At 45.1% G+C, this 11,046-nt stretch overlaps 1 protein-coding gene across 1 annotated transcript in view; it reads right to left on the minus strand.

Moving 5' to 3' along the window:
- The window catches only part of Depdc1b (DEP domain containing 1B), a 63,096-nt gene that overhangs the window by 27,860 nt on the left and 24,190 nt on the right, over positions 1–11,046 (minus strand). The window contains exon 3 of the mRNA XM_028784046.1: positions 1,339–1,474. Within this exon, the coding sequence (XP_028639879.1) occupies positions 1,339–1,474 (136 nt within the window). The remainder of the gene's footprint in view (positions 1–1,338; positions 1,475–11,046) is intronic.

The raw sequence follows: 11,046 nt of genomic DNA on the forward strand, positions 1-11,046 counted from the left end.
TCTGAATTCCAGTGTCCTGCCCCCACCCACCTGTTTCTCTTTCATATAAACCATCGTCATTGCCAAATGTTTCCAAAGACATATCCACCCCTGACAAATCTGCAAGCCCCTGAGGGGTCGCCATTCCTGTCTCTGGTGTCATCATTTGCCTTGATAGTCTTTGAGAAGCCAAAGCTTCTTAATTATCCTCTCCAAGCTAAGATCTCACATAATTTCCTCAGGGGGGTGAAAAAAAAATGCTGTTTTTGTTTTCTTTTAATTAGATTGGCTAAAAATATCTTCATCGCGTCCTTGCAAACAAAAGTATTTTGATGTCTAGTCTTGTAACACCTGATTAACCTAAGTCAATAATGTTAGTAAATTTCTCCCAAACTGTCTTATCAAAGTTTCTCTCTGTGTTTTATTTTTTAGCATCATCTCAATCTTGGCAGTCTTGTACTGGGGACATTTTAAGAAAAGACTATTGAAAGAAAGAAAGAAAGAAAGAAAGAAAGAAAGAAAGAAAGAAAGAAAGAAAGAAGGAGAGAGAGAGAGAGAGAGAGAGAGAGAGAGAGAGAGAAAGAAAGAAAGAAAGAGAGAAAAAAGAGCTTTTGTGTCTCACAGCGTGCTGTTGTTAAGAGAGCAGAAGAAGCCAGGTTTGTCCATGCCTTGTGTTAGGTACTGGGGCCGTTCCACAGGACAGCCCACCTCCTCACTCTCACCAAGAGGGTAACTGAAACCAAGTGTAAGAGGAGACAAGGAGAAAAGTAACTTCTCAGACAGGAAAGAGGGTCACAGTGAGCTGAACAGAAATCTGCTCTGACAGAACATGTGGAGACAGCGACCACAGGCTCCATCAACACCGGAAAGAGCTAGTCTTCTGGTAAATGACCCCTCAGCTGATAACAGATGTGGTGTCGTTTCACAGCGCTTCCCAAACACTTCGTAAAGGATCCACCAGAAAGACTGGACCACGCCCACAGATCACTAGATGATTCCTCCAGGGTTAAGCCTGTTGTCTCTTTTTTAAAAAATCATGACTGTTGCTTTAATTAATGTATTTATTGACAATAAATAATACATTGTGGTCACACTCTCCCCTCGCTTATCTCCTTCTCATTCCTTCCAGACTCTCCCCCCACCAAGTCCCCATCTCTCATTCACCCCTTTCTATGTTGTTTCTGCTGTGTGACACCCGGGGTTTACCCAGGGCCAGCTGTGTGGACATTCCCTCTCCAGCTATCCACTGGAGTCTGAGTAACTCCCCAATGTCAACCCCGGGACACAATGACTTCCTCTCTTCCCCAGCAGCCAGGGGTGCCCATATGGAGCCCACACGTCTTTATTCACAGAACTTACCATCACAATCGGCCTCACTGGAATATTCTCCTGTGAAGTGCCTGGTGGGGGATCATTCCATTCTGGAAACTTAATAACATCTCTTTGATACAGGGGCTTCTTTGGATACGGCTTCAGGGGTGAGGAAGGAGGAAATCTAAACCCAAGAAGAAATGCTCTATTATTGCAGACAGCAGGAGACAGCGGTTTTTCAGCACTCAGATAAGTGATGAGCCCGTTCTTCATTAAATTACTGCAGATGAATCATGAAGAGCAGTACTCGACAATAACGAATTTTAAGATATTCATTCATAGCGCCTGCCAAATAATATTTATAAAAAAGTTATAAAATATACATAACATTTTTAATAATAAAACTTGCTTGAACCTGGGGCTTGTTCATGTTATACAAGTCTTCTGCCTGAGGTACATCCTTAGCTCTCCATAAATTGCATTGTCATGAGTCTCAGTAAGTTTCCATGGCTAGACTGTGTAGTGGCATATTTTCCCTGCAAGTTAGGAGGAACTAAGGAAGAGTAAGGACAGGAAGAGGAGGAGTAAGGAGAAGAAGAAGAGCCAGGAAGAAGAGGAGCAAGGGAGGCAGAGATAGAGAACCACGCATGTATTGGGAGTAGCCCTGGGTAACAACTTATGTCTAGGTTAGTTAATTGGTTAACACTTCTGTGTAAGCATCTTGTTTATTGAGCATTATCAAACTTATAAAGCCTTTGGTTAATCTTTAACCATTAGAGTCTCATTTCTACTGGGTACCATGTAGATGGCAGGATGGTCTGGGCTCAGCCCACCCTTGTGGAGACAGTGTGGGAGATTGGCAGAGCCATCTCCCACGCTGGCATCTCGTGGGTGGTTGAGCCAGCAGCCTGAGCGGAGCAGCAGCAAATATGCTGCGGCCGCAGCCACTCACTCGTGGCCACAGGCCTTGTCTAGTCAGGAAGATGGCGGCTGATTAAGAACAAGCAAGATTGAGTGCCACCGTTTTAAATCATTCCCACAACAGGACTGGAACTTGCTATGTGGTACAGGCAGGCCCTGAGTTTCCAATCTCCATGCGTCCAGCCTCTCTGGTGCTGGGAATACAGTGTGTATAACGGTGGCTGGCTTCCTATTTGCTTTCTTTTTCGCTTTCTTTTCCTTAGCCTTTAAGATGCACTCTCACTATGGTACCCAGACTTGAACTCCTGGCCCAAGCAACCCTTCTGCTTGTGTTTCCAGGATAGCAATAACGAGTGTGTGTCACCTTACCCAGTTCTAAAGATGTTCTTAACAGAGTTAATACAGGGAGGCCCTGCATTCACTTCAGCTTGAAGTCTACACTGCCTTGTAGCTCTACTGCTAAAGCTTACAGTTCGTGTGTTCCAAACTGAAATCATTGACAGAGAAATCCTCACGAGCCCTTGTTGAGAAACAGTGCATGGCCCTGACACTCACTTATTTTCTTTTTCCGTTGCAGGACTAGGCCTCAGACAGCAGGCAGGCACTCCACCACCCGCCGATGCCTCCAGCCCACAATGTTCAGTTTTATAGATACTTCTCAGAAAGACTAATTCTCCTTCCCTTCAATATCCAACATGTCACACAAAGATTAAAATACCAACCAAGAAGTCCATCTTATGGGAGCTAGGAAACTGTCTAAACTCATTATTCCCTGTATTTCCAACCTGTCCCTCTTCCTGGATCTCGGGCTTATCAGAGCCAGTCCACCTTGACCATAAAACTCTCCTGAAAACGGATTACACGGTACCAAATAAAGAACTAACGCTAAAGATGTGGGCTTTTCTCATAAGATGTTTCTCTATAAATTAAGTAGAAAAGAATACAGTGAGATACATCAACAGGAAGGATGGTGGCTCAGGGGTGGAGCTCTTGCATGGCACATGGGAAGGCCGATCCCAGCACAGCAATAAAAAGAAAAAAAAAAAAGAACTCTAAGAAATGGGTTGGTTGTTGGCTTTTTATTTTGAATGTAGGCTTAGACTCTTCCCATAGTAGCCAGAGAGGCAGCACAGTACTCAAGAACGTGTCTCTTGTAGAAAACCCATTAGGTTCCCTGAATCGATGTGCGACAGTTCTCAAAGGCCAGCCCCTCGTGTTGCAGGGGAGCTGATGCCCTCTCTGGCCTCCATGAGTGTTGTGCTCACATAAACGCACCCACACACAGACAAGCATGGAAATTACACACATGTAAATTCCTAAAAAATCTTCCCTGTGATATTCATGGGAAAAATAAATCAGATTATTAAGTATCCTATTCTTTCTTAGAACGTTTCTTAATTGAGAGTGGCCTACATGTACACAAATGTAATTTACCACCCTCTACTTCTCCCAGACCACCCACCTCCCACCCATTCTCAATTCATCTTTCTTTAAAAACATAGCCCAGAAAGTCCAATTTGTACTTTCCATATACTCACGAGCATGAGGCCATTCTCTGGAGCATGGTCACTACCGGGGCTATATCCTCCCCTAGAAGACACTCCAGTAGCTAGCTCTACAGCTGGGGTAAGAACGTGTAAGCCATACCCCTACCCATGCTGGAGCGTGGACAGTGTGATATTGTGCAGACAAGCACAGGCGCTGGACAGTCACGTCCAGAAGGCACTGGCCCTGGTCCGCCCCAACTTCTGGCTCTAACCATCTTTCTGTCCCTGTCTTTTGCAATGCTAGTGGTGTTACAGATGTCTCATTTGTGGCCAAACGTTCCATGGACACTTACTCTCGCAGCTGGACCAGTTGTGAGTTTCTGAGCTGTGTTTCTTAAGGCAAATAGCAAACCAGAGAGTTTTAAAAGTGCGCCGATAAGTTTTCAAAGAAACTTTATATCAAGGTAAATCGGGAGACACAGCAGTAACAAGAATTCTAGAGAAAACCACTTCAGGAACAGTCATGAGAGACATGGGAGGAGCTGAGGGGTGGAGAAAAGCTGAACTCCGCATCCTCTGAAAAGGACATCTATCAACCATACTGTATTCACAAAGTCAGTTTGGATCCGAGGAAAACCAATGAGGGCTGGGAATCACCAAATTAAGCTAAATCAACTGGAACTATTAGTTTATTTTTGTGACGAGCAGAGTATTAAGGTAGGTGACAGAAGCTCAAATATAAAACAAATGAGAACTGTAAGCCAGTCTCGGATATTTGACTTTGTAGTTGTCTCACCTCCTCCCTCCTTCCTCTCTCCTCCTTTCCCCTTCTCTTCTTTCAGACAGGCCCTTGCTACATAGCCCAGGCTAGCCCTGAACTCAAGATCCTCCTGCTCTGCCTTTTGTGTGCTAAAATGACAGACATGACAGACCTTCCACATCTAGGTCCAATCTGTCTTCTTAAAAGCAACAATCACAACAAAGGTCCTCTTTCCAGTCAACGTTAGAACTTAGGCATGTACACTCCTGCAGACCCACCTACACATACCATCCTAGTTCATGGGCTGCCCAATTCACAGCTCATGAAGAATTATGTAACCCCAGCCAGCACTCACTCACCCCCAGCCCAACTCTCAATTATGGCATGAAACCTGAGGACTTGAGTTCCAGACTTGGCTCTCTCAGAAACTGCCTGCACATCCTTTGGAAGGGGAAAGCCTCTCTAAACAGTGACTCATTGTCCTGTTTGGTGATCTACAGTTTCCAACCTGCTTTAAAATCTGCATCCTTGTATCTCCACACTCAGAAAGAACTGTCTTCCCAAAAGTAAAGCAGAACTCCGTATGTGCAGAACAGTGGCTGAGGATATGCTAAGCACTCTCTCCTCACCCTACCAGTGACATCAGTAGCAAGCTCTATTTCTGCCCAGTCTGGCACCCTTGTCTGAGAATAATGCACAAGGGTGCCCTCTGGTGGTCACTGCTGGAGGTGACTTCTGGAGACTTGGGAAGCTACCAGTTTAATCCTAACATCTGACTCTTGTCATCTGGGGCTAGACACCCTGTTAGCTGATCTGCTTCAAATTTCACTTGGATGAAATAGGAATATTTCCCAGAGAGCAAAGCAAGTGTTTAAGTTGTCTCAGAGCGCAAAACATCTTTAAGAAAGCTTTATAAACTCTTCATTAGGTGTGTTGGCACGCATCTACAGTCACAGCTCTCAGGAATCTGAGGCCAGCCTGGATGACACACAAGTGGAAGTGGATAGCAGCTCACACAGAGACTAACACCTGTACAGAGAATAAGTGTGACAGTGGAGAGTGTCACCTCCACCACAAGGCTCAAGGAACATGGCAAAAGAGGGTCACAAAGATTCTAAGACCTGAAAGTCAAAAGGGACCAATTGTGAAACAGTGTCTTCTGGACATGACAGGACCCTTACACGCAGGAATTCGCAGCAGTGTGGCTGCCTGTGTCCAACCTGACAAGATCAGGCCAGCAGGGATGGGGGAGGTGCTCACAAGGCCCCACTCCTAGCTGAAAGCTGCTGGCAGGTGAGAGCGGCTGGTGGAAGCAGGGTGCCTTTCCTTCTGGATGTGGCTTTTCCTCTCAAGGGCTACCCACAGGCTAGTCCTGTCATCGTGTGCAAACCTGAAGTGCCAACTGGACTCGGTGGGTTATTTCTTTATTTTGCTTATTTTGGAGGAGATGGGGGACTGGTTTCATGACAGAAATTGGAGGGTGGAGTGGGGAGTGAATAAGATAAAAACACTGTATACATTTATGAAATCTTAAAGAAAAGAGAAGTAAAGTCAACTTAAAATAATAATAAATATATAAAGTTTTTGAAAAGAAGACAGTTGCAAGTCCTTTATAAAATGTTATTGAAAGACATTAAGGAAAAAGTAAACTGAGAGATACTCGGTAAATAAGATTCAATGAAAGAAAATGTCATTTTCCAATAAAGACTGACAGTCAGAAAGAAACCCCAGCGGGATTATAAAAACCTTTTCCTGAAGCCGATGAGAAGCCTCTTAAATGTGCATGAAGATCATGAAACAGGCCAAAAACAGTGAAGACATTCGTAAAGCAGAGAACAGTAGAGCCTCTCCTACCAGGTGTCCAGATGAATAAAGGAAGTGGCCACGGAGATGCTGGTATGGAGATGCTGCTGCACTGCCAGGGGCCTCTCCTCTCCCTTCAGCATTAGGGCCAGACAGCTCCTTGCTGTGCTGTGGGGGCTGCCTGTGCACTAGAGAACATTAGAGCCTTCCTGGCCTGCACACAGCACCCCTGATGTGCCTTCTGGCACATCACACTGGCATGGGGGAGGCTAAGGGCTAAACAAAGCAAATGCAGTCTGCACACTCAAGTTTGAAAACACAGTTAATGACAGAACAGACTGTGCACATGGTGGAAAAGCATGATCCATTCAGTAAATAAGGCAGGGCCAGTGTGGTCCATTCCAGAAAAGTGGCACTGCATCCTTACAGCAGACTGCCACACATTCAAAGGTGACCTGCCACCACAGTATCAAGAGGTTGACTGTATTCTCCACCATCTTGAGTCTGCATGATCCGCTCTCACTGCTATAATAAATAGAAACTACCAGCAACATTAGCTTTTCCTGGCTTAGAACTCAGTTCCTGACTTTAGAAACTATCACGTCTTTATGGGAAAACACCCTCCGAGTAACCAGGCATCATGTAAGAAGTGTGACTACCTTGAGATCCTCAGGTTGGTAGATGCCCCAAGTGGCAGAAAGAGCCCATAAAGATGAGATATTAGAGGAAAGAAATTGAAAGAGGAAGTGCCAGGACTCTAGACCTGTGAATGAAGAGATCACCATGGAGGCAGGCTCTCAGGCTTCAGCAGCCAAGCTGATGACTACCTAAGCCCTTTCAAACTCCCAACCATACAGTTTATCCAATCGTAAGTGTTGTTTAATGTCACTAAATTGGACCTGGCTTCACTACACAACAGGTAACTGAAGCAGACATGGGCATGTGCACCAGGACGTGCCGGGGAACGGAGGCCGGCAGGATCCCAGGATCTTCTTGGCAACTAAAAGAATGAATTAATGCTGGAAATTAGAGAAAGTCTGTGCTGCAGTCACATAAATCTCAGAAAAACTGTCACCTGCGGGAAGGTGGAAAACAGAAAAGATGGCTCTGGCTGAGGATTGCTCCACGGGAACCAGCAAAGGAACAAACTGGTTCTTTTAGTTGTGGCGGCAAGGTTCAGGAAGAGTAGGACATGAGCTGAGAGGCCGGCGCTGTGTTCATATTTATTATTATTGTCGTTGATATTATTGTGTTTTAGTAGACACAGAAAAACATACAAAGCCCTGACTGGGTGATTCAGAAAACAAAGCAATTTCTCATCCCCAGCCCCTCTCAGTAAAGGTTCACAAGGTAAAGCAACATACGCAAAGCTCAAATAAAGATGCTGTTAGTAAAGTATGATTCCACAGGGCCACGAGTATGAAACTGTAAGGCCTTTGCTATAACTTCGGCAAGATGTAGGGCGAGGCTACCGAGACACTGTGACTCAGAGTAATAGTTTTATAAGGGAAAACATTACTCTGCTTTACTCCCTATTTAACACACATTCCTAGGCCTGGATATGTGGGGTCCATCCCTCCATCCCCACCAAGGAAGTCTCCAGTGGACATGAGCGGATATAATTCAATTCATTTCATTTCTCACACTACTACCCAGACACTGTACCACATCCCATATGTTTAAGAGCTCAGTCCCAAAGGCCGCCCTTAACTTCAGGTGTCAGGTAAATGTTCCCAGATTATGAACTGTACTCTGAATAACTGGCTAGAAGTTATAACTGGCTAAGGTCTCTACAAAACCACCACACCCCACAGTCTCCATAATTTATTAGGACAGCTTATATAACTCAGGGGAACTCTGTACATACATTTACCAGTTTATGCTAAAGGACATAGGAGCCAGATAAATAGCCAGTTGAAGAAATGGTTAGAGACGGTATGAGAAAGCAAGAGATGGAAGCCCTTTGGTCACCAACCTTCTGACCTCTAGATAATGCAAGTTCTCCAACCCGGAAGGAAGCTCAAACCTTGTTGCTCAAGAGTCTTTCCGGAACTCCAATAGGTGGGGCTAAAAAGTTCCAACTAAAAGAACCAGTTTGTTCCGTTGCTGGTTCCCGTGGAGCAATCCTCAGCCAGAGCCATCTTTTCTGTTTCCCACCTTCCCGCAGGTGACAGTTTTTCTGAGATTTATGTGACTGCAGCACAGACCTTCTCTAATTTCCAGCATTAACTATCTTCCAGTTGCCAAGAAGATCCTGCTGACCAGCGCATCCTGATGCACAGGCCCACATCACTCAGTCTCTGGGTCTTTCCAAAGACTGGGTCCATCTTGAAGCTTCCCAGGGCCCCAGCACTATGTAACCTTTCAATGGCAAACTCAGCTTTTATCAAAGCAGACTGCCACAGGTAACAAGACATCCCTGTCACTCAGGAAATCCCAGGGCTCTTAGCAGTTCTATGACACGGACAGAGGATGCATTTAATACCCCATCATAAACATCTAAGAATCGCAAGGGGACTGTGCTGCAGAGGACTTTTGAGTAGCTCCAGACAGAGCAGAAGCTGACTCAAGGAGATATGACAACGTGATTTTGTCTGCTGGAGCAAGCCACAATAGGATTCCTAAGACAGCTCAAGATTCATAAGGCAACAATAGTTCCAGAGTTGCCACCACCCATGTGGTACAGTTCAAATGAAAATCTGAAAACCAAACCCACTTCAGCTTTTCAAAATGAAACGAGCAGTCAGGACTTTGGACGTAACTAAGAAGGATATTCCACTGCAGACATGGGCTACTTCTTGTGAAACAAATGACTCAGAATGCTGAGCAAAGAACCTAGAGGAGAACCATGAGCCACACAGAACCCTAGGAAGTAGCAGAAATGGCAGACCTATGTCCAATTGCATCTCCAAAGTGCTATGGAACAGCCAGCTATCAGCAGACGTGATGGCACACTGGAATGGAACTCAGTTGTCTTACTGGTGAGGGTAAGAACAGTTGCAAATGAAAGGAAGTTGTGTAGCCAGAGGCAAACTCTGACAGATGATATTTTCCAAGGATGGCCACAACATATTTCCCATCCATATGCTCTCCCATCCTATCCCATATGCTCTTCTCATCCCATATGCTCTTCCTACCCATATGTGACTGACAGCTTCCCATCCACAGGAGGTTTCTCTACCAGATGCTCCCCCCCCCAACATGTGAGTGGGCTATGCAATTGCTCTGACAAGCAGAATACAGAAGTGAAGCTGGGCCAGGCCCAGGCAAGGACCTGGGCTGTCTGCCAACTCTCTCCTCTTGCCTACTGAAAATACTTGCATTTGGGACGTTCATGTTTGGGACACCATCTCTTCTAAGCCACCTGACCATGTGAGCATGGAGACGACCTTAGCACCATCACACTACACAAAGGCCATATGACGGGAAGAAGCCTGGGAGAATGAGACCTCATGTAAAGAGAGAGGAACAGACCAACATGCAGCAAAGGTGCCATGGCTGTGAGAGAAAGAGCTTACCCATCCACTGTTCAGAGGTAGAAACCTGATAGTTGCGCTCCTAAGTTCTTGACAGAGGAGGGGAGGGGGAAGGGAGGAGGTCTGGGCATAATGGAACATTACTAACCCAGCCCTAAGAGAGGTGAAGCAGGAGAAATGAGAGCTCAGGGCCAAACTGGACTGTAATCGTGAATTATAGGGCATCTTGTGTTATAGAGCCTTTCTCAAAAATAACATAGCTTAAAATTTTTTTAAATAGGATAGTCACTTTAAGGCACTGAAGTTTAGGTAACGCTGGTTCTCAGCCATAGAAAATCAGAACATTGCCTAATTCACATCATGAATCACAATTATGTTTTGTTCGTATCTCCTGTTATGATCATTTACTTCGACAATAAAAATCTTACTATTTTTCTCAAAATAAAAATTATCATAGAAGCTAGAGAAATGGCTCATTGGGTAAAAGCACTAGGCATGTAAGCTTGAGGCCCTGAGTTCAAGTCCTCGGTACCTATACAAAAAATATCGGACATGACTGCCCATGCCTGTAACCCTACAACTGGAAGCAGAGAAGGGCAGATTCCCCAGAGCAGACTGGACAGCCTAGCCAAAGCCATGATTCAGTTCAATGGGAAGACGCCTGACATGTAACACACACAGGCACACGCGCACGCACCCCTCATGCACACAAAAGTCACAGCAAAAATATGAAATTTAAGATTAGAATATAAGAAAATAACTCTCAGACTCCACATAATGAAGCCTTTTATAAAATATTTCTTTCCTGGAGACAGGCTGACGGGCCACAGCCTGTGCAGGACAGAGGACAACTGCAGGAGCTGGCTCTTGTCGTCCAAGGTTCTAGTGATGGAATTCAGGTAGCCATGCTTGACAGTGGTACCTTTACACAGTGAATTCCAGGCCAGCCAGAACTAGAAGTGAGACCAAAAAAGTGAGTGACAGGGTGGGGAGGGGGAGAGAGAGAGAGAGGGAGGGAGGAAGGGAGGGAGAGAGGTAAAGAGAGAGAGTAAAAGAGGAGGAAGAGGAGGACAGGGCAGGGCACGGCATCAGCAGACAAAACTGAAGGCCAAAGGTATAGCTCATTTCCTAGCACTGCAAAAGGAGAATGAGAGACCTCTGCAATCCATATATCTGATGGAAAATTAATTCACAAAATATCTTATTTTAACTACTAAGACTCTATTAGAAGAAAAAGTTCTAAAGAAAAGCAAAACTGTGTGTAGATGTGAAACCGGGGACAATGAGCACATATAAAATGGCACTCAGC

The sequence above is a fragment of the Grammomys surdaster genome, unplaced genomic scaffold (genome assembly GCF_004785775.1).
Source record: "Grammomys surdaster isolate TR1022 unplaced genomic scaffold, NIH_TR_1.0 99, whole genome shotgun sequence".
NCBI classification, from domain to species: Eukaryota; Metazoa; Chordata; class Mammalia; order Rodentia; family Muridae; genus Grammomys; species Grammomys surdaster.